The sequence below is a fragment of the Phyllostomus hastatus genome, unplaced genomic scaffold (genome assembly GCF_019186645.2).
Source record: "Phyllostomus hastatus isolate PE091 unplaced genomic scaffold, TTU_PhHast_1.1 phas_contig_304, whole genome shotgun sequence".
NCBI classification, from domain to species: Eukaryota; Metazoa; Chordata; class Mammalia; order Chiroptera; family Phyllostomidae; genus Phyllostomus; species Phyllostomus hastatus.
In genome coordinates this window covers 669,332-693,642 of record NW_025333845.1, presented here as the reverse complement: position 1 = coordinate 693,642, position 24,311 = coordinate 669,332, and the positions used below count along the sequence as shown (strand labels likewise).

The following is a 24,311-nucleotide window of genomic DNA, read 5'->3' as shown; positions in this document are numbered from 1 at the left end:
TGGAAAACATTACTGTCTCTTTACCAGAATCCTAGAATTACAGGAACTGGAATTTTAAAAAATTCATATTTTGTATTTTGAAAACTGTGAATCCAGTTCCTATAATTGTAGGATTATGTGAGCTAGGTTTAGAATCATCTCAGGTCTAGAACCTCTGGTTCCAGCGCCACAGATCCAGGGGAGCTGATCATTAGATTGAGATGTGTGAATTCCCTTCTTATCTGCAACCACCTGTGGAGTACCTGGGAGAATAAAGGGCAGTGTCTTGGTGTGAAAATCAATGTTTCACTGTCCTGAATATATCTCACTTTCAAGTATAATTGGGAGAGGGCTTGGATTTGAGTCATGCTCTAAGAAGTAAACAACTGATAGCTGAGCATGAAGCAAGCCTGACATGGATTGAGGTGGAGGTCCAGACATTCTAATAAAGAATCCTTTAGTGTGATAGCAGGAAGTCTCCTAGACAACTATCTGTAGTTTCTTTGTTCAGCTTCAACGCACTGAGAACATATGGGCCTGGACTCTCCTTGACACCTATCTTCATGATGAACTTATCCTCTAGGCAGGAAAATAAAATGTTCAAGGTTTCAGACCTTGAAGTCTTCACAGTCATACAGATACCAGAATAACCAACACACTGCTTCATTCTTATACTTTCACACATATTCATGCACAAATATATATCCAATTAGACATGTGCATTCTCATTGTTGCATATATAGTATTTCCATCCACACCCAAACATCAACATAGACATAAATATGCATTTTAACCTATTTACTAACAAAAAACTCATCTGCTGCCAAAATAAAAATTAACCACCATCCTCCAAATTTATATGGAACTGAGAACTTGGCTTTTTAGTTGCCTAAACCTGCCATTAGGAATTTCACTGTTAACAGCCTTTACTTTCACCTCTTGGTTTACAGACATTTCTTCCTCTTAATGCTTCAACAAAAAGGCATTTAAGATGAGACTTCAAAGGGCCAAAATAATTTTAGGACTGTATAAATGTAACTACTGCTTAACTGTTAAGGAGCTGAAATTACATTCAGCCCTTTGAAGGCAACCACGAGGATGATGTGGCCCCTGGTGAAAATGAGTTTGACACCCCTGCCCTAGAGGAAGCTTCCATGGTTAGTTAGTCCTGTTCCTGCTTCTAGCACACAGCGAATTCCACCCACCGCACCCCACCAGTCCCCTGGGAACACTCTCAGTTAAGTCTAGAATCCCAAAATTTAGACACAAAGGAAAACATGACCTCTTCTTTCACTTAAGAACTTTGTTCTTGCTCTATTTCCCTTTCTAATTCCCAACTCTTTCCAGATCACTAAAAAAAAACTATGAGCTTTTTCCTATAAGAGATTCTGTTCTTATCCACATTTATGTACTTTTATCTATGGCTTCAGTAGACCCTGCTTTTCTTACTACATGCCTAATATTCGTACAAGAAACTCATACATAGCACCACATATCCCACATAACCAATCTGGTTTTTAATTTATTTTTTAATAGTTCCATCCTGAGAACTTTGTGCCCAATTTCCTGCATAATTGTCTTATTTTATTTCATTATATAGACCTGGACTCACTAAATATGTCCTCTTTTCCAAGTTAGTCCTGGCAGAGACTGTGAGGCCAGAGTTAACATCACAATATCTATTTCCTGAAGAGGTTATGATCCTGGTGGGTGGGGCAAGGGAGGAGCAGCCCTGGGAGGAGTCATCTCTACTTAGCCCACCTTGCACCAAGTATGAATCAATAGCCAAGACAGATCTCAGTTGGGCCACCTTTGGAGAACTGGAGTGAGGGTAGAACTTCACAAAATACCTGGGTCAAGCCTGGTCATTCATCCTTTTTGGGGCAACAAGCCTGTGACCTGAAAACACAACACCTGAGACACAGGCCAGTGGTCTCCCCTCACTCCATCTACCCCAGCTTCCACCTGTTCTCCATTTGCCTTTCTTTCAAGGTCCATGCTGCATGTCATCTCTCGAACATCCAGGATGGCCCAAATTGGGCATCTTTCAGGTCAGCCTGCCAATAAGAACATTTCTTCAAGTATCATTCGAGTGACATTAAAGACACCAGGCAAGCAGGAAGACTTTATAATAGCTGCTGATACCTCAGTCAGGCAGTTCAAGGAGAAGCTATCAGCTCATTTTAAATGCCAAATGGACCAGCTAGTGCTGGTCTTCATGGGCTGCCTTCTCAAAGACCATGACACACTGAGCCAGAGGGGCATCCTGGATGGTCACACCATCCATTTGGTCATCAAGTCTAAACAAGGCTCCAGATCCCTGACCCATTCCTCCCAGAACATGCCAACCAACAAGTTCTGCTACCGGGACAGAAACCTCAAAAGAAACATTAGTGAGGTATTCCAACCTGCTGTTATGAATCACACGTCAGTGGAATCAGCCCTCTTTGTGGAGCCTGATGCACCCCAGGGGCTTACCCAGGACCTGGAAGTAGGTAGACATGAGTGCATAACACAGATGCTAGAAAATTCAAGTGCCCAGTTGCTTCTGTCTACCACCGACCTCATGAGACAGTTCATCTCAGAACACCCAGAAATGCAACAATTGATGCAGCAGAATTCAGAAGTCTCACACATCCTTGACAATTCTGAGATCCTATGGCAGACCCTGGAACTGGCTACAAACCTTGCCTTGATTCAAGAGATCATGCAGATCCATCAACCTGCACAGACTCTTGAGCGTCCTCTGAGCTCACCTTCACAACTGGGTCTAGAGACAACCCCAGGTGGGAACAAGGCCTTGGACCAAAGCTATGCTGATTCCAAAGATCAAATACTGAACAGCTCACAAGATCCCTTTAGGGGTAACCCTTTCACAGTTCCTATAGAAGGACAAGTGCAAGAACAAGTCCACTTCTCACCCTCATATCCACCATCATCCCAGGAAAGGCTGGACCAGCTCCCTGTAACCCAAGTCATCTATACTAGTTCTTGTGATTTATCTTCAATCACCTCACCCAGTGCTACCCCCAACAAGGTGAGCCATACTTCTAGGGGTAATACTGCTACTAATTCCACCAAGGGCCAGAATCATATCTGTGACATTCAGCAGCCAGCTGGGGTACAAGCCTTACCTAACAGAGAGCTCACACAGCAACTCCAGGCAGAAGACAAAGATGACACCATCTCTCTAGATAGCTCTGGTCAGAGGCTGGAGGATGACCTCCAACTTTCAGAAGAACAGACTGCTTCCTCCCAGATCATAGGAAGCATGATAAAATTGCTTTTGAACAACTCCTACCTGGCCGTTCAGATGATGATGTTCATGAGCATGTCCCAGTTGAATGAACAGTGGAGGCAGCAGCTTCTCACCTTCCTGCAGCAGACACAGCTTTCTGACATTCTTATAGCCCTAGCCAACCCTAAGGCATCTCAAGCAATGTTGCAGATTGAGCATGGTCTACAGCTGCTGACTACTGAGGCTCCTGTTCTTCTGCCCTGGATTGCACCTTATCTCTGGGGCTTGGGTTGTCTTCCTGCCCCCAGTTGCAGCTACCCTGACACAGTGCCCAGGGCCTGGGATGTGCCAAATATGGCTGAGTCTGAAGGGCCTGAGTGCTGCCATAAATCTGGAGCAAGCCTGTAGAGGCTACAGTCCATAGCTAAAGATCCTTCCCCTCTTCTACAAGCCCCTGAGATTCGTTTCAGCAAGCAAATGGAATCACTTCAGGCCATGGGATTTGAGAACTACCACACCATCTGCAGGTGCTCTTTGTTACTGAGGGGAACACCAATGCTGCTATTTGCAAGCTCAGGAGATTCCAAGGATTCTAACTCCCATGTCTGTTTCCTTGTTACCTGCCTACTGACCCATTTGATCACCTCAATTACCAGCCAGAGAAACCCTGGAGTAGGAGAAAGCAACCAATACTTTCTCCACCAAGTAATTGACCATTGGCCATTACTGGAAGATCTGTCAATAAAATGGCTACACTCCACTCACCCCCATCTGAGGTTTGGCTTTCTTTCTTTCACAAAAAAGGCAACTATCTGTGTGCGATATCCTAGTCTCACCTACTTACATCCATGAACACACATATACACATCACATGTCTATATTAATATGGAGAATCACAGGTACACATATAGAACCACATGCACAGATATAATACCATGATTACATACCCAAGAACATGCATATATAGTGTCAGACAGATGTGAACACATGCACAGGTTCACATATCTCAGGTCCATATATATAGACACAAATTCAACACACAGGTATGAACAGCCATATGCTCACATAGATACACACTTCCTAGAGACACATAACAGATCCACATGAAAGGAAGGCAAAACATACACAAGGGGAAAATATTCCAGATGGATTTAGATATTTGGTCATAAAGACTTGATATCTCAAATCCAAATTGTTCAAATCTGAAAGTGGAAAAAGAAAGGCCTGGTCAGCATGGGAAAAAGTCCATTTTAGCCAGGTCTTAATGACTATTCACCCTCTTAGAAGTCTCTTACTAATTGCCATTTTTACAACCATAGGGCTTTTCTGGCTGTTCCTATTCTCTATCACAGACAGTTGCTGGCAGCCTCACTCACATTCCATCTACAAAATGTGCAGGCATCTGTGGGGCATGATACTTTTCAGTAATATTATTCTTCAGCATATCTAGTGTTTGTAGCTCTTATTATCTATAGTTAGCCAAAATCTCATCACCTTTTTTCCTTTCTCTCCAAGAGTATCTCAGCCAATTGGTATGAAAACAATTATAGTTCAACTACTCAGTTATTAAATCATTTAAGAAGCTCTTGCCATAACTTAATAAGTATTGTTTCAGACATTGAAGAAATAGCAGTGATAAAGACTCATTATTTATGGAATTTACTTTCTTTTGTGGTGCTACAGTATTCACCTTATGGACATGTTAGGTGGTGATACATGATATGAAAGAAAATGAAGCAGATTAAGCTGTTCTAAATAAGGAATAATCAGGACAGACCTCTCTGAAAAGGTGACAGCTGAGCAGAAACCAAAAGGAATTTGAGATTTAAACATGCCTCCCAGGACATTTCCTGGGAGAAGTATGTTCCAGGCAGAGAAGGCTGCATAATAAAAGTAAAGCCATCAGGTAGGAGTATTATTTCTTTGAAGAATAACAAAGAGATGATGTAGCTGGAGTGAACGAGAAATGGGAATAAAAAGAGATCAGAGAAATCATGAAGAGATTTGTAGGTCTGATGAGGAATTTGTATTTTACTATGAAAATCCCTGTTGACTTTGAGAAAAAGATTAAAGTTTTTAAAAATTTATCACCTGGCTGTTGAGTATGGAATAGACTGTGGTAAAGGAAAAGTTGGGAGCAGTAAAACTAGTAGATGCTTTTGTAACATAACAGGTAGAAGACGGTAGTGTCTGTGACTAGGGCGGGATCAGTGGAGGGAGTGAGGAGTATTCTGATTCTGGACTGCAAAGGAGATCCACAGAGATGTCGGTGCTCCTTGTAGACCTCCAGTTCTCCAGGCTTGACGTCTTCATCAGCAAGAGTGAAGGACAGGTCCACAAAGATCCAGGTGTGTCTAGCAAACCTGCTGCCAAAGACACCCAATCTACCATTGCCACTTACCAAAAAGGTATGTCTCAAGAAAGGAATTATAGCTAAAAATGATGCTATATCTCCCCAATAAAACATTGCTACTAATCTAATTAACCCTTTACCTTAGTTTCCTCAGTTTACAAAAAAAAAAAAGCCTAAGCTCTCCAGGTCATCTTTCTAATTATCATCCCAATATGCTTGAGCATCTCTCAACTGATTCAATATTCCACTCATCAGTTCTCCAAATCTTTCCATCCTACCAGTTACAACCCTTATGCCTACAACTTTCCAAATGTTCCCTCAGCCTTCTTTGTTGTAAGTTAATTCTGGTTGTCCACTCAGGACATTGCTTCTCCAGCAGTGCCTGTTGCTTATTGCATTCCCTGTGGTCTTAGAAGAAGGGGTTGGTGTCCTCCCTGTACCTTCTTTTGCAATTTGACCACAATTATATTCCTCCAATGTTACTCCATATCTATCAATATAATCATTCTAGCATAGTGCTCACCTAGCAAACTCATAATGGTCTATCTAACTCTGCCTGCTCTCTCTGTAGACAGAAAAAAGCAGACAATGTTGCTGACTAATCTCATCTAAATTTATTACCAAAAAGCATTATTGGTATGTTAATGATTTTCCTACATTTTCCTATTCCAATATTTCTCAACAGAATCTGCATTAAAATAACCTGAAGAGTGTGTGAAACATGAATTTCTGAGCTCCATTCCAAGAGGGTCTGATTCAGTAGGTTTAGAGTAGAGCCCCAGGTGTTGCTGATGCTGCTGGTCTGGGGAACCACATTTGGAGATCCAATGCCTGAGTCAATTCACTATCTTATTTTTTTTTAGATAATCATGTTATATATTTTTAGCTCTTCTTAAACTTTCACCATCCTCATTTCTATTTTTAATTACAGCTGATGTTTTGATTATTCCAACAAGAAGACAAAAGTGATCACAAGTGACTCATCCCTGTGTCCACTACTAAATCAGCATCTGTACTCATACACTCTGCCCTCCAATGTGTTGTATTGAATAACCTGTCCAGGCTCCTAAAACAAACTCTCTACTAATATATCTTCACAAACATTTATTTCACAAACATTGACATTGTTTTTTCTTTCTTCTGCATCATTTTTTCTCATTGGATTGTTCCCATCAGAATAAAACTATGATGTAATATTCTCATCTTAAGAAAAAACAAAAACAAAAGAAGCCTTTATCCTTTGAAAAAGCATTCCCATACAGTCACCATCCTTTCTTCTCATTTAAAGTACTCTTATTAGATCCACTATTTTTCCAATCCATTTGCTTTTAAATTCACTCCATCAGGTTTTCTGCTCCCACAACTTTCCTAAAACTTGTTTCATCATGGTTCTAATTCTCTCTTGTCAACTCCAGTATCAATTCTCAGTTCTCATCCTACTGACCTACCAGCATTATCTGACACATTTGGTTACTTTCTCCTCTTGAAAACTCTTCATCTTCTCTCTTTCTGTTTGCTTTTTTGACTTAATGTTTTATTTTTTCTAAATATTCTTTGCTGAATTAATCTAATCTTCCAGACTTCTAAATATTGTAGGGCCCTATAACTCAGTCTTTTTAACTCTATTCTTTTCCTATATTCACTAGGCTCATGATATTGAATTACCTTCCTACATTTCCATTTTGACATAAAATAGACATTTCAAGTATAAGTGCAACTGACCTGGTTGGTTTTTTTTTTTGGTATAACCACATTCCCTCTTTTACTCTAATGTCAATAAATAACCAATCCATTCTTTGAGTTCTTCTGAATAATAATAATAACAATAATAATAATTTATCTTTATTTAGAGAGAGGAGAAGGGAGGGAGAAAGAGAAACATCACGTGAGATAAAAACATCAATTGGTTGCCTTTGGTACTTTCCCTGACCAGGGACTCAACCTGCAACTCACGCATATGTTTTTACTGGGAATTGACCTGATGACCTTTTGGTTTGTGGGACAATGACCAACCAAGTGAGCCACACCAGCCAGGACAGTAATATATATATTTAAGTTAAAAAATTATGTCATCCTCTACCTCTCTCTCATAGTCTAGCTTCTTCCCATCAGAAAGTCAACAGTTTGAAAATATGTAAAGGATTTATGACTAATGCTGAATCAGAGAAAAGACAAGAACATAAGATACCAAGAAGAAGAGGGTTCACTGAGGAGTACCTGAATTTGATTCTTAATGGGGACACAAAACATTAAGGGTCTTTCTTAGTTCTTAAATCTAAGTGATTCTCCACATACCCCATAACAGGGCTCATGGAAGCAGGACTCTTGGACTCAGAAGGAGGGTCAGCTAAGGCCCCTTACTATGAAAAAGGCAAATGAGATAAAGAAAGTGGAAAAGTTAAAGGTTGTTGGAGATGGAGTTCCCAGGGATCCAGAGTACCTTAGAGAAACCTCAAGAATCCATTGTATGAGGCTGTGATGTCATTGGTGAGGTCACAGAGGTGACCTGACAGAGTGGGTTCCAGCCCAGAAAGCTTCAGGGGTGTCTGTTCAGCAAGATGAGGGTGATTTGGAGCCCTGTATAAGAGAAAGGACAGGGTCACAGCTGTTTGGTATGTATTCCCCAAACTGTGTCATTCTTCTTTCTATAACATCTTTACTCATCAACTGTAGACCTCTTCCCCAGGGCCTCAGGTGTTCCTTCCCTGACCACAACATCTGTCAGACCCATAATCCTCTCATAGCATCCTATCCCAGGGACCTCATTGCCCCTTTTTGGGATCCATCTGTTTCCCCACCTTGAGATCCCAGGTCCTCTTTCTGCTCACCTTTCCTACTTTCACCATTGCCCAAAAGGATGATCTTTGTCTCCCATTCACATCCCTCAGCTGTGTCCCCACATATCTGGGCCTCCTACTGCCTACCATGGCTAAAAGCGGAGAGGCCCTGCCGCGGGGCAGCCCAGCACCAGTCCAGGATCCTCACCTCATCAAGGTGACAGTGAAGACACCCAAGGACAAAGAGGATTTCTCAGTTACAGACACTTGCACCATCCAGCAGCTAAAGAAAGAGATATCTCAGCGCTTTAAGGCTCACCCTGATCAACTGGTCCTAATCTTTGCTGGCAAAATCCTCAAGGACCCTGACTCACTGGCACAGTGTGGAGTTCGAGATGGACTCACTGTCCACCTGGTCATCAAGATGCAACACCGTACCCTGGGCACCAAGTCCTCAGCTGCCTCAGTCCCTACCCCAACCCCTGGAGCATTCCCTCAGCCAAGCTCCATTTACCCAGCAGGTGGGCCATCCACTTTTAGCTTAGGTGTCCTCACAGGCTTCAGTGGGCTGGGCCTGACTTCTGGAAGTTTCCCTGACCAGCCAAGCTCACTGATGTGGCAGCATGTATCTGTGCCTGAGTTTGTGGCTCAGATCATTGATGAGCCTTTCGTCCAGAGTCTGCTGTCCAACACAAGTCTGGTGCGCCAGCTGGTTCTTGACAACCCCCATATGCAGCAGCTGATCCAGCACAATCCTGAAATTGGGCATATTCTCAACAACCCTGAAATCATGCGGCAGACACTGGAGTTTCTACGCAACCCTGCCATGATGCAAGAGATGATGCGTAGCCAGGACCGGGCACTCAGTAACCTGGAAAGCATTCCTGGTGGCTACAATGTGCTTCGGGCCATGTACACAGATATTATGGACCCGATGCTCAATGCAGTACAGGAGCAGTTTGGTGGCAACCCTTTTGCTGCTACCACTACTGCTAATGCTACTACTAACAGCAGCCAACCTTCCAGGATGGAGAACTGTGACCCTCTTCCCAATCCCTGGGTTTCCACACATGTTGGCTCAAGTGGCAGGCAAAGCAGGTGGCCTGGGGACCAGGATATATCTGAAAGTAGAAATAGGGTTCCCAACATTCTGGGTAGTATTGGGTTCTATGACTATCTCCAGCAATTACACGAGACTACCCAGTCCCTAGGAACCTACCTGCTAGGGACAGCCTCCACCCTCAGCCCAAGCCAAGAAGCAGCACCACCAGGAAGCCAAGTTCCCCCAACTATGCCTGCAACCCAGAAACCTGAGTCAGACCAGTCACTCCCCAAGGAGTCAGTGGCAATCAAAGGCAATCCCTCTTGCCCAGCGTTCCTGAGATACTCCTTAGAAAGTAATCCTAGACAAAATAGAAGCCAAGATCGTACAGGGAACGGCTCCACTGGTCACAGCAGCAGCATGCCTGATCTTATCTCAGGGCTAGGAGGTGCTGCCAATAGGGCCCCATTTGTTCCTTCAACACCTTTTTCCATATTGGCTACCCCTGGAATCCCTGAACATGCCTGGCCACCACCATCAACATATCCTAGATCTATGTGGCCAGCCAGCATGAATCAGGTCCCACAGTTGCAGGATGAGATGCGTCGGCAGCTGCCCCTTTTACTGCACCTTCAGGCATCCATGGCAAATCCTCGTGCCATGCATGCCCTGCTGCAGATTGAGCAAGGTTTGCAGGTCCTGGCAATTGAAGCACCTCACCTCCTACTCTGGTTCATGCCTTGCCTAGCAGGACTGGGAAACATGGCAGGAGGGGCAGAGCCTAGAGAGGGGACCCTTATGCCTGAGGCTCCCCCTGCAGCCCCAGCTCCTGAGGTTCCTCCAGCACAGGACTCTGTGGAACTAGGCCTCCATTCCACTCCTTTCCTCCAGATACTGCAAGCCCTAGCTAGTGCCAATTCCCAGCAGCTGCAGCCTGAGAATCATTTCCGCGTGCAGCTAGAACAACTGAGAGCCATGGGGTTTCTGAATCCCGAAGCCAACCTCCAGGCCCTCATTGCCACAGGGGGTGATGTGGATGCTGCAGTGGAGAAGCTGAAGCAGTCGTAAGAGCCTAAGTTATTCAGACTGTATCTTTCCCTCTGTGCCCTTTCCCCCATATCCCACTGCACAGCTCTACCATTCTTGGATGCAGCTGTACTATGAACCAAATTTACTATGATGCCCTTCACTGTGGAGACAATGTCATTCCAGAGTCAGTGAGAAAGAATGAAGGCCAGAAACAGGGTGGGGTGCTATGAGTTACCCAACCACCCCTGCCATTGTACCATCGTGGAGCCCTAGTCTGAGCTCTGCATGTGTTTGTCTTGAGATGCAATTACATCCAATCTCTAGTGTCACCTGCTGCCTGAGTCTGATTCTTTGTGGGCTCTGAGGGAAGAGGAACACATGGGAGAAGAGGTGGTATGAAAGGAACTATATGTGCTTGGATGGGAGGGCTTGAGGGAAAACTGGAAGATTTAAGGGTAGAAGATTCAGAGGCATGGAGACCAGAGTGGGGCAAGCTGAGGCAGTTTTCTTGGTGTCTTTTCAAATGTCCCCCAGATTGTGTGTCCTTTAGGAGTTGCGTCTATCTACTCCACTCTTTCGTACTCCTACCACCAGCCTTACTGAAGAGTGAAAGTGGGCAGTTTCTCATTTTTATTGTCCCTGAAGACTATCCCACAAGTGGCTCTCTTTTTCTGGTTTCGATGCTGATCCCTGAGTGGATAGAGATAGAACAGGATTCTAAGATTTTCTCATCTAACCAGGTTTACAAAGTTTCTCTAACCGTCAGATTCAGAGAGTTGTTATTGACACAGACTCTCTGTGCCCTGTATTTCTTGCAACTGTTAGGTCTGAAATTGTCTGCCCTGGGCTCAGCATTCACCATTAGGAATTCAATGTGAGTTAAAGAGATGTGACCCTAGCCTCATCTGGTAGCAAGAACTGTTTGTATTGTATTTGAAGAGTCTCATTTGTAATTACAAACTATGAAAAATGATGTGAAGACAAAAGAGAGGAGTGTGAAATAGCTTAACAGGTTTGATGTAGTCTGAGGAGACAAGGAAGAGTGCTGTGAGTATGTACTTTAAGATAATATCTGCAAAGTAAGAATGAGGTAGGTAAAGACTTGAGAGGGGCGGGAAGAATATTCCAGCAGAAGGGCCATTACATACAAAGGCACTGAGGTGAGGCATGTGTCACAAATGGGTAGTGCCCTCGGAATATTGGACTAAATTTTACTTTGCATTCAGGAATGCTTCCTGTTGCCTGTGTACTTCTAGAGTGAATGTGTTACAATCCACAAACCAAGGGAGTGAACTATGCCTTCCAGTCCCCCCCTACATGAAAATGTGCCCATTGGCTCACACTGGTAAGCATACTATAGAAAAATGTACCAACATAGTGGATATTCACAGGTAAATACTTCCACATCTGCACGATTTATGTCCACATGTATAAGCACAAACACACAACACAAGCTGTTAGAGTTTTACCACAGAAGTGGATTATAAACATTTTTTAAAAGTATGCTACATTCCTGTGAAAGAAAGAAAAGTACCTGGTAGAGGAAACCACTATGGTACAAGTGGCCATGGAGTATGTTTAAATGTCACTCACTCAGTGTTGGAGTTCCTTTCAGGGACTGGAAGAAACAGACCCTCTTCCTGGAAGCCAGAATACTTGGACCAAAATATATATTTTAACTGCTCGTAGGTAGTTTATAGATACAAAGAGCTTTTGGGGACAACTTTTGCCTACTGTTCTAGGGTTCAATCTCTAGGCCGAGCACCAGATTGGAAAGCCTGCTTTACCTTCCATTTCACTCCCCATATCAGTGGGGGACTTCTTGTTCAGATCAAGGGAACTGTAATTATTGATGCTGTTAGGGAAAATAAAGATAAAAGTCTCACCTCTCTGTTTTCTGAAACTAACAAAGCAAGTGCTTTGGGCTGTCTCTGACTGGAAGACGTATGTATACAATCTCTAATTTCTATCCTGGGAAGACTAGGTAGGTATAAGAAAAAAAACAAACAAGAAAAAAAAAAAAACAAGGAAAGCAATGTCACTGCTTTCCTTTGTCATATATGGGAAAGGGAAGCGTGAAGGCTCATGTGAAGGACAGCCAGCTTACCAGGGCAGACAGCAGGTGGGAGTCTGCATCTGAAAGTCCTGGGTAAGGAGAAGAGTCTTCAGTTAATGGACTCATTTCTGGCTATATCCTTTTGAGAACACTCTACAGCTGATGGGGTATCTACAATCCTTGCTATAGGCTCATCTGTGTCTAAACTCATCAGCTACATGCCCTGCTCCATAGTAAGGAGGTGAACTTCCAGGAGAAGGAAGTCCTGGGGCAGGCTCAGTCATGGTTCTCCATGATCAGCTAACATTGGGCCTGGTGCATGGAAAGCACTTAGTAAATGATTGATTGAGCCAACATTGTATGAGGAATGAGGAAATGAGAATTTGGTTGAGGAGACTAAGTAGATATGAATCAAATAGAGGATATTGCAGGACTGGGGATTATGCTTGGGGAAATAAGGACTCCTGGGGTTTGGGAAAGAGAGATTCTTGTGGGCTGATGTTACTAAAAGGGCAAGTCTCCAGAGATGTCCCATGTGCAATCCCAGCTCTGATTCTCACACTATCAGTAGTGCTCCAAGTCAAATATCTGGGCCTTGGAAGGACCCCCCACTATGGGATGCTGTGGGTAGAGAATAGAAGTAGGGTCAGAGTTCTGGTTATACTATTACCCCTATGAGTATTCCCTAAGAATATGGGCCTTGAGGACACATTGGGCAGTTAAGGCTTATATGCTATTCTGAACTAAGGAGAAGGAGACAGGGGTCTGGGATTCAAAGGGAAAGAGGCAACTCACAGATAAGAAAGAGCAAACAGTCAACAAAGTCTTGCTCGGCCACCCAAATATAGGGAGGCAGAGGGAGCCCAACTGACTGTGCAGTTTTGTCTCCCCACATAGTTCATGTTAGGTTAAGGTGATAAATTCCTTCCCTCAAGCATATTTTTCTATCTGTAATCCTTCAGACAGTTAAAGGTTCTTTTGGAGTCTTGTGTTTCTTAAAATTAAGCAGCTTAAAATAATTTATATACTAAAAACAAATTTTGGGGTGAAAAACTCTGTTTCCCCTCAATGTCCAGAGTGCAGAGAATAGGAGGAATAGTGTGTCAAGCTGAGGTGGGAAAGACAGGTGAGTGCAAGATAGCACAGGGCTTTGTTGCCCATGTAGGAAGTGTTGATTTCATTCACAATTTATGTGGAGCATGAATGAGAGAGTGGTAAGGGTGGAAGCCAGGTCCTGTCGAGAGACCTCTGTAGTCATTCTAGCCAGAGATGGTGTTGTCCTTAGAGTGGGGTTTTCCATGAGAGCGTATAGCAAGAAGTGGACAATTGAAAATATATTTTGGAGATAGAATTTATAAAACTTTCTGATAAGTTTGGATGTGCAAAGTTAAGAAAATTGAGGATTTATTTATTTATTTATTCAGGTAATATTAATTGAACACCCTTTCTACACCAGGGCCTGTGCTAGGTGCTGGAGAAAGGAAGTGTTCCAGACACAAAGCCCTGTCTTCACAGAACCAGCAGAGAGGGAACGGGCACCAAACAATCAATACAATTTGAAATGAAGTGAGAAGCTAAGAAGAAAGTAAGGAGGGTAAGGAGATACAGATCCACAGGTGAACTCTTTTTGGGTGATAATCAAAAAGAACATCATTTCAGCAGAGATGTGATTAATAAAGAGATTTACCCAAGTGAAGGCAGGTCAGGAGCAAGTGTTCCCAGGCAAAGGGACATCAGTTTAAAAAGCAGTCACTAGCTTGGTGTGTTCTGGGTACACAAGCAATTTGTTATGACCGGAGCAGACACTTGGGAGATGGGGTCAGGGAGGCTGGCATGGGCCAAATTATTAGGGCATTTTAGTCTTGGTAAGGCATTTAGATTTAATTAAAGCACAATACAAAAACTTTTGATGGTTTGGGGTACAGAGGTGAGATTAATTGAGCTATATGTTTAAAAGATCATTTTTACTTTTTATAGAGTTAAGACCTGACAGTGCTTTTTCTTTATTTGTAATGCAAGTGCCCGACTTCAGCTTTGGTATCCCAGACATCCACTTCAAAGACTGCTATCTCCAAAAAACACAGCCAGCCACAGACCTAGATAAGGAGAAAGGGCCTCTCACCCCTCTGATAGTTCCCGTGTTTTTTTTTTCTCTTGCTGTGGTTTAAATTCTTGCTCCTGAGTTTTAAATCCACCAATAAAGAATAAATCTACACACTAAGCCCCTACTTTTGACCTCAATAAAAGCAGAACCCAAGGTCTGTACTCTCTTCCTTGTTTGCCTCTCTCTCTCTCCTCCCCCACCTCAAATCCTGTTACGTGGTCCCAAATGTGCCATGTGCCATGTTGTGGGGGGCTCCACCCGCAGAGCCCCCCCAATCCATCTGCCACAGATGAAAATAAATCTACCAAGATGTGATCTGTTTGGGGAAGAAAGTTGGCCTTTCTCTCAAAGGAGAAGGACCAGGAGCTGGTTCCTCAATGGGCTTTTATTGGGTTTAATTTGCCTAAGAATATAGGGCCTATACCTAAAGCTCATCAATCGTTGTCAGTTAGTAATGATTAAAGAATAAATACCATTCAAAGAACTATGAGGGCTTATTCTGAATCAGGGTCAGATAGCTAAAGGGGCATAAAACTTTGGGGAAACAAACTCATTCTATGCCTGGACCCTTATCATTTAAATTGAGGGTATTCTTAGCAAAGCAGATTTCACAGGATTTTACGCATTCTTTCTTAGGCGTGATTGCCCCAGGGAACCGCCTTTTCCAGCACAGGACTGCACCTACCTCTGGCATTGTTTTAGGCTTAAATCAGGCAACGGAAGTAAGGCAGATGAGAGATTAGGACTCAAACTATACCAAAGCCCAGGGGCAAGGGTCCATCACCCCATTTTTCTGTAGCCCCCCAAGTCCCTTCCCTGAGGGGCCCTGTCGTAGAGCATTGGTCCCCTTGAGGAATTTGACCCATCATTGATAAGCAGTCATTCGCTTGGGGCCAAGCAGGGTGAAGTAAAAGGGGGCAGAGGTGGCACCCCTGCCAGGAAGATAAGCTTTGTCTCCTTAATGGCTTATGGTCTCAAGATCTTTTTACTGAACCTTAGCCAGGAGCTGGTACAGTTTCTGAAACCACGCAGGGTGGCTCCTAACACCATGTAACTTCCAGGACATGTAAATATTGGGTTGGCCAAAAAGTCTGTTTAGTAAAATAAAAGACACGTTTTTCATTTTCAGTAAAATAAAATACATGTTTTTCATTTTCACTGATAACTTTACTGATTTGGATATTTTGAGAATGTCAGCTATCTCCCACATGGTATAACATTGATTGTTCTCAATTAATGTCTTGGTTTGATTGCTGTCAACCTCAGTTGGTCTACCTGACCATGAAGCATCATGCAGCCATGAAGTTTTGCAAATGCTTTTGACATGCTTGATCAGTCACAGCACCTTCTCATACACTGCACAGATCTTTTTTTATTTTTTTTTGCATTTCATTTGCATTTTTTTATTCTTGAAATAATAAAGCATAGTATGCAAAAATGTATATTTTCTTCCATCTTCAATATTAAAATAGCTACACAAAAATTTATCAGTTTTGATAAGTTTGTTTTATTTATTTTTTGAAATTTTTAAAAGATTTTATTTATTTATTTTTAGAGAGGGAAGGGAGGGAGAAAGAGAGAGAGAGAGAGAGGAACATCAATGTGTGGTTGCTGGGGGCTAGGGCCTACAACCCAGGCATGTGCCCTGACTGGGAATCGAATCTGCGATGCTTTGGTTCGCAGCCTGAGCTCAATCCACTGAGCTACACCAGCCAGGGCTGCATTTTTAAGGAAGCATTTATTTGTATCTACTGAGAATATAAGTTGTGATCTTTCTATTTTAATCTTTTTTCATTTTTTATTGTTGTACAATTACAGTTGTCTCCATTTTCTCCCCATTACTCTCCCCTGCCCTACCCACCCCCACCTCCCACATTCAATGTTCCCCCCACCCTGTTGTCTTTGTGCATGGATCCTTTATACATGTTCCTTGATAAGTTTTTTCTTTTAAATTTACACCCATAGGACAGCTGTCACAATACAATCTAACAAAATTGTTTAGAATGAAGTTAAAGACAACTAAGCACTGCTAGAGCCATCTTACAGAAAAACAAACAAACTTTTTTGCCCAACCTAGTAATAAGTCTGTCTCTTCCAAGGTTTCCTGATGGCTATTGCTGAGGGCATCTTGCAATAATAATAACCACAAGGCCAGTCCATCCACAATAATGGTTATTGATAGGTTGAGACCAGCACAAAACTGTGAGAAGTAGAGACTCTGATGAGCCAATAAAGGAAGCAGGGGCACCACCTAACAGGCTACTGAAGTATTGAAAGTATTGAGGTGATCAGATTGAGGATATATTTCAAAGAAAAAGCTCATAATGCTTGCCAATAAATTGGATTTGTAAAGAAAGGAATCAAGGATAATTTCTGTGTTTCGGGCTTGAACAACTGGTCAATAATCTTATTAGAAGAGGGAAGGAGACTGGAGGGAAAGGCAAATTTGAGATCCTGTTCTGATATTAGCTGTCTTGGCTGTAAACTTAGCTGAGATACAGAAGTCTATGGGAGAAACAGGTTTGTGAAGAGAGAGTCAAGAGTTCATTCATGGTTATATATTATTGTACTTATCATGGCAGCAGAGAGGAAGGGGAATAAATATATAAGTAGAAGGAAGAAATTTCTATTGGTGTTAATAAGCCAAGGAAGGAATTTCTATAGGTGCTACTCAGCTGTTATTCTTTAGCTATAGCCAGTGGTGCTAATTTCAAAGAATGCCTTTCATTTTTAGTACTGTCTTTAGGGTGTCTGCTTTCCTGTTAGCTTTGCACAGTTGTTTGGAACTCACTGGGGTTTTTTTGGTCTAGTCTGAAGGTTATTGAGCCTCGTTCAAACATTTCCAAGGTTTGAGAAGTAAGGTATACCAGTTAATTCTTCTGGGATGGTAGCTCTGACTTTTTTTTTTTTAATGGCAAAAACTTAAAACAGCCTGATGTACTCATTTTTACAGTAAAAAATTATAATTGCTATAGGGATTATAGACTTTACTCTCGGGCCCCACTGAAGCCGGAAAAGACACCAGCGTCCTTGTTGCCTGTCACATACTGAACCCAATATGCAGAGACAGGGACTGAATCTTTATGGGCACTTTATTCAGATGGCCGGTGATCTGAAAAGATGGTGGGTTCACACCCTAACAGACCATCTTACATTTTCTTTCCAGGCCAGCCTTTTTATAACAGAGAACAAAGTGCAGTGAAGGGTTTTGAAATTCAGGGAAAATTAGATTAAAAAAACAACAACTGTAGTATTACGCCCTGGGCAATTAGCTGTTCCCAGTGGTGGGCTGTCTTCTGTCTCTCCCTGGAACACAATGGCTTGGATGTCTCTACTTGTTCCCTAGGCCATAGTCTTTAGCAGTGCCCCAGGAGGTCTGCTGTTTCTCCCAGGAGCCAGGATGGGCCTTATCTGTAGTTTCTGAAACAATACCTTTCACATATGCATTATCTACTAGCTTACAACTATTTACCTTAAACTAAAATTTTCCAACTCTTAAGTCCCCTAACACTACCTGCCTGGAGTTGTCAAAACAGTGCCTGAGAGAATTTCTGTTTTTTTGTCTTCACAGTCAAAAATATGACTCCTCCCAAGGGACAAATCTGCTTTTCAAATATACCTAAAATCTAATTGTTTAGTTCTAAAAACCTAAAATCAAACTGTTACTTTCTCACAATTTCTTTTGTTCAGCTCTGTTTCTGTGAGAATTGAAGTCATAGTTTATCTCTTTGGGAACAACTTTGTTTACAAGTTCTTGGGGAACATGATACGATGCTGTCTTAGAACCAGGTAGACGGGTTGTTCAGCCTGTGGTTTTCACATGTAAGCTGCCTATAAGACCCCAAGTGAAGCTGGATAGTCTAATTACAAATTTCTTCATTCTGTTCATATAGAAAGGGGAACCTGTGGTCTTAATTAGGCCATGGCCATTACATAGTAACTTAGCAAATGGTAGGTGACTAGAGCCAGTATTTTGTAAACTGGTTCTATGGCTGTCTTTTCAACTCAGCTATATTCATCAATTGAACTCATTTGGGGTGGTTTTCAACAGCAACATAGGCTGGTGCAGAACACGTTCTAAAAAGAAACTTTTTTTTCAATTACTATTTAACTCAAATAACAAAGAGAGCCAACCTAAGGCAGATGGTAGAGACCTCTGCCCTTCCCCCATTCAGGTCTCAACTGTGACCTCATCGCTGACATCACATCTGCTAAGGCAGCCCCTGGAGAAGGGCAGCTGCCGTGCCTGTGGGAGGTAGGTGGCTGCAGGAGTAAGTTGGGAGGTGGTATCTGTAGAACGTGGGTGAGAGGACATCACTGGACACCCACCGGCCCCTGCCCCAGGTGTGCTCAGTGTTACAGCTAGTTTTCTACTGGTCCTTAGGTGGCCCTGTACCTGCTCTCAAGAAAATATGGCACGGGCTAGGGAAGAAGCAGGGGACAGCTGCCTGGTGTCTGGTCGAGAGCCATCACATATCATCAGAGTGTCTGTCAAGACCCCACACGACTGCCAGGAGTTTATGCTGGCAGAAAATAGCAGTGTCTGCCACTTTAAGAAACAGATCTCCAAACGCTTTCACTGTGACATTGACCGACTGGTGCTCATCTTCACTGGAAAGATCCTCCGGGATCAAGATATTCTGAGCCAGCGTGGCATTCTTAATGGAACTACGGTCCACTTGGTGGTCAGAAACCGTCTGTCCAGTCCTCGACCTCTGCCACATCCCACAGGCCACTCCACCCATCGTTCTGAAGCCTCCACCTCAGACCGTGCTGGGATGGTAGCCAGGCTGGGCTGGCTAGCCCGAAGCTCACCTGACCTGGCTGACTTCTTCAGCCAGCTGGCTCAACTACTAATGGCTGCGCCTGAGCCTGTGGTGCAGTTCTTGGAAGATCCCCTAGTTCAAGGCCTAGCAAGTGAGAAACCAGCCAATACCAGCCATGTTCCTGAAACCTCAAGGCCAGTACAGAAACCTGAGTCAGCTTTTAGGACTCTGGAAACCTTGCAGAAAGCAGCTCAGCAGCAAGAGGTCCAACAGGCAGACAAGCGGGGGCTGGAGGCATTGAAGGCAGTGCCAGGTGGTGATAATGCTATGCGTCCGGTTTCCTCTGATATCCAGAAACTCATGCTCTTCACTCTTGCCCCACTGGTTGCTTCCAGAGGCCAGAACCCAGGTTCAGAGCTTTGCAGAGGGGAGGCCAATGCTCACAGCAGTACTGACACCACCACTGCCATCCCCACTGCTTCTGTTCCCTCCAGGTCAATGGCACAGGAGGTCAGTGCAGGAGTAGTTGCTCAGGCCAGAGGCATGGCCTCAATCCAGGCCAATTCAGGGTGCAGGACCAGTATGCCAGACTCATACTCAAGCCAAGATCTTTCCTCTCAGGATGGCCAGCAGCTCATAGGGAAAGCTACTCTAACTAGTCAGCTGAGACCCTCACCCTCTGCCTTGCGTAGAGCCTTGCATGTCCTCCAGCAAAATCCAGCTCTGCTACACCAGCTGGCCACTGACAGCCCCCTGAGACATCATATACCACTGCTTCCCATCCTCACCAACCCACGAGCACTGCAGGCATTAGTACAGATAGAAAAGGGCCTGCAGATACTGTCCAGGGAGGTACCTGATTTGGGACCATTTTTATGGAACCCAGGTAAACCGCATGGGGCTACAGGAGCCCCTGAAACTAGGGATGCAGGACGGGGTCACAGAACAACCCCTGTGCAACCTGCTGTGGCCGTTTTCCAGCTACTCCATGAATTGGCCAATGCCTGTTCTCAGTCTAACCAATCCTCACTATCCTCATCCCTCCTCGCTGAAAGCAGGTACCAGCAAGGACTGGAGCATCTGAAGGCCATGGGCTTTGCTAATCGTGATGCCAACCTGCAGGCTTTGATGGCCACAAGCGGAGACATCTGTGCTGCCATTGGGAAGCTGCTGGGGGAACCAGAGGCCTAGGGCCTCCCAGCTGATGCTCACAATGCACCACCTCATGGAGAGGGAGGAAAAAAAAGGGAAAGGGGATGGGAGGGGAAGTAGCTTATTTTGAGAATTCCTCCTATTCAGATCATGTGCACACTGGTACAGCCCAAGCCTGTTCTACATTAAAAAGATTGCTTGCATCTCATGTGTGATGTTGATTTGGGGATAGATAGGCAAAGAGAATGTTGTTTGGGGGAGGACAGGATCATGTTAAATGGTCTTGGGTTTGCACTTCACCCTCTCATAGCCATAATCTCAGGGTATTTTCCAAATTTGAACATGAAGTGGGGAAATCCTAATTTTTTCAATATTTTTTCTCCTGTTCAGTTGGCAACACAGTTCCTCACCAACATTACCATCATCACCATGAGCCACCTCTAATCCTACTCAAGTGACTGAAGGCATCCTGAAGGCATATCCCTCAGTCCCTCCCCTGCCCCCAGAGCCATGGCTTTCTTTGTGGCCTCTGGAAGCCATCTACTCTTTGACCATTTTTTTTTTTCTCTTCAGATCCAGTCTCTGGGTATTGCAGAAAAGATGTTTAACTTCTCCCTCAGCTAGGGCTCTTCCTTTGCTATTTTCTTCCTGTGCCAGGATCCTGCTTTTATGGGATCAACCCCCACTATTTCAGAAGTTCCATCTTCTCCTCCTACGAAGACTTTCTCCTTTTACACTGCAAAATGCTTGACTCTGCTGCCTTATGAGTTACTGAACTTTATCTCTCCCTCTATCTTTGAATTTCTTAAAAGTGTCTGCCCTTCCAGGGATCATGTTTTACTACCTTCTGCAGTCTCTGACTTATCCTCAGTATGGGGCAGAAACTTTCTCAAAACTGTCTCATTCTTGATCTTCCCACATTTTTCTATGGAACTTTATATACTGACCTTTCTTTCTTCAAGCTTCTTCATTTGATCTATTTTTTTTTATCCATTGTCTTATAGAATGGTACTTCATGGGAGTATGTTACACCAATTATTTTATTCATCCTTCAGAGGGTTTGGCCATTTCCTTGGTTTTTGCACATATTTCTAACAACGTGGTTCCCACAGCTGAATTTATTTGTACTTTCCACAGCTTACTAGCCTTTTCTTTGAGTGTCCCAGAGGAATCTCTCGCTCAACATGTCCAAATATAGCTCAGCTGCTTTTCCCTGACTCCCATTCCTACTTTAAATTCTGTAGTTCCAATGCCTTAGTGAAAGTCATCAATACTTTTCCAATCCACCCATTATTTTCTGTACAACTCTGCTCTATCAGTGAGGTGGCTCATGGCAGATAGAGCATGTGCCTTATTTAGTTTGTAATTCTCCTCAGACCACACAGTTGGTGATTGACAGAGATAAGTAGACCCAGGGTCTTTGGTTCCAGAGTTTGTCCTGTTAGCTTTACACTGCATCCCACCTCCCCAGCCAGGATCAATTTGTTCTCATGGAGTCAGTGAGCAAAAAGTGTGTCCCATGTGGCCCAGGCACAGAGGAAGGTACAACTTAGGTTTCTCTCATTTAGAAAAGAAAAGTTCAGAGAATAATCCAAATCATGATAAAGAAATTCCTGTGCCTACCTATAACAGGCACAAATAAAATCAAAATAAAATAATGCAGCAGTCAAGTAGAGGCAGAAGGAGGTAGTAGGGAGAGTTTCCCCAGGGCTCAGAGAAAAGGATTTTTCTTTTTTAATTGTACATTATGAGAATGTGAATGAATGTGTGTGTATGTGTGTGTGCGTGTGTGTTTTCTAAGAGAGGCATATGGGTTGATTTGAAAGTGGTGGGTGAATTCTAGTCCTGAGGATCAGCTATGGCATTGGGGAGAACTCAGCAGGGTGGCTGTTCAGAGCTGAATCACTCAAAGTCCAGTTCAAAGTATCTCCTTCACATTGAAAGAACTAGACTCAGGGCTAAAAGAAACAAGAATATCCAATACAGCAGGGCTCTATAGTTATGCTTTTTTGTAAACTCTTCTCTGCAATTTGGTAATTACACTGATTCCTATGTAAGTGTATGACTTGCAAAGTGATCTAGCAGAAAGGTTGCTTAGGTCTCTAGCAGGGCCATGTTCACAGAGCAGGCTGACTAATTTGCACATTGCTGATGATTGGTGACTTGTCTATCTTCAGAAGTCAAATTCCCTTCATGTGTGTTCTTAAGAATGGATGATACTGAACGCTGGGCTGTGGTAATCAGGAAAATGTCATGTGGGAAAACATTGCTTTCTTCTATTAACCACTAACCTCACTTTACTTCAGCCTTGAATTAAAACTGATTGAAGATTCTTAACACCCACAGACACAGACACAAGGAAACTTTCAGAGGTGAGGGATAGTTTAATACATTGACTATGGTGACAGCATGATAGGAGTATGCATGTATCCAAACACATCAGGTATATACTATACATGTACAGTGTTTGTATATCAATTTTACCTCAATAAAGGCATTAAAAAACTTATTGAGATTGATCCATCACTGCTTCAATAAATTTATAAAACTTGTAAGGGCTGCACATTTTTTTCTGGTCTTGGCCTGGCTTTGCAGGCCCCTAGGCATCTAATCTCATCCTGCTTCCTTGGGCTCTTCCAGCAATGCTCTTTGTTGGCTGTTCCTGCACAGTTGTCCTGTCCCTCTTTCTCTTCCAATTCCTGCTCTACCCCTTTGTTCTTTCTCCCTGAGTTCCTCTGAGGCCACAGACATGACAGGTCCCTCAAGGTGAACTTGCCTCTACAGCTAGACTTGAACTTTTCTATGGCCAGAACTGACATTTCTCCTTTTGTCTCAGCAAATTGCAATTCTGAGTAAAAAACTTTTCCCTCTCTCCTGATCCTCGTGAATGTGACTTCATCTGATCATCCCAGTATAATATAAAATAAACAAAATCTAATTGTTTGAACATCTCCTGTGTGTCTGCCATGCTTGACATACATTGTCATTACTCATCACAATAGTGGGATGAAGACATCATGCTCTAATACATCAAAAAATAGGTTGTATACTAGTATGGTCCATAATATTTTTCCATAACATTTATTGAGAGAATATTAGCATTATGTTAGAAATAGATAAGATGCCTACTTTGATGAAGTTTTAGAATGCTAATATATGAATCAAGAAGTAAATAGATGAACAATATAGATTATTTTACGTCATGCAAATATAATAAAACATGGCATACATCTATACATTTAAAAATCTTTATACATTTAAAGATTTTTTAACCAAATACCATCAACTATCACCAACTTTTATGGAGTGCTTGATTTATGTCAGGTTCTAAGGCTGGAGTTGTTAAAATAGCATAGACTAGATTATGCAGCTGATAGCAGATAAGGAAGTCAAGCTTTTTGCTTAAGTATATCTGGATCTACATATTACATTCCTTTCCATTATAAAACACTGGATAACATATGAGATATTGTCCTTACAAATGCATAACCTTAATACTATTAGCCTCTCTGAATCACAGGCTCTTAACTTAAAATGCAGATAATGACAACCATATTTTTGAGACACTGGAAGGAGTATCTGTGGACCTGTTTGTGTATTTTGGAACTGAGGTTATTAATGCAATAAAGAATTATTTAAAAAGGCATTTGGACTCTGAGGCATCTCCCTTGAATCCTTAAGAAATTACTTTATGACTAAGAAGAAAGGGATCTCAAAATGGAAGACCAGATAGGTGGAGAAAATGCAGTTTTAATGAGCACTATTCATAATATAAACACTGTCTAAATATTTTGAGTTGTTATATAGTTATCACA

The 24,311-nt window shown here is 42.8% G+C and overlaps 3 protein-coding genes across 3 annotated transcripts; all 3 read left to right on the top strand.

Moving 5' to 3' along the window:
- The first annotated feature begins 1,975 nt into the window (after positions 1 to 1,975).
- Positions 1,976 to 3,813, top strand: UBQLNL (ubiquilin like). Its single transcript, XM_045839484.1, is given in 2 exon segments — positions 1,976 to 3,731; positions 3,734 to 3,813. Coding segments are annotated over 2 exon segments (1,836 nt in total).
- Positions 3,814 to 8,495: 4,682 nt separating this feature from the next.
- Positions 8,496 to 10,457, top strand: LOC123819310 (ubiquilin-3-like). The gene has a single exon (XM_045839620.1). It carries the CDS (start codon positions 8,496 to 8,498, stop codon positions 10,455 to 10,457), a length of 1,962 nt encoding a protein of 653 aa, XP_045695576.1.
- An 8,533-nt stretch (positions 10,458 to 18,990) lies between these two features.
- On the top strand, positions 18,991 to 20,535 carry LOC123819241 (ubiquilin-3-like). The gene has a single exon (XM_045839555.1). The coding sequence runs from the start codon at positions 18,991 to 18,993 to the stop codon at positions 20,533 to 20,535; it is 1,545 nt and encodes a 514-aa protein (XP_045695511.1).
- Positions 20,536 to 24,311: the final 3,776 nt, after the last annotated feature.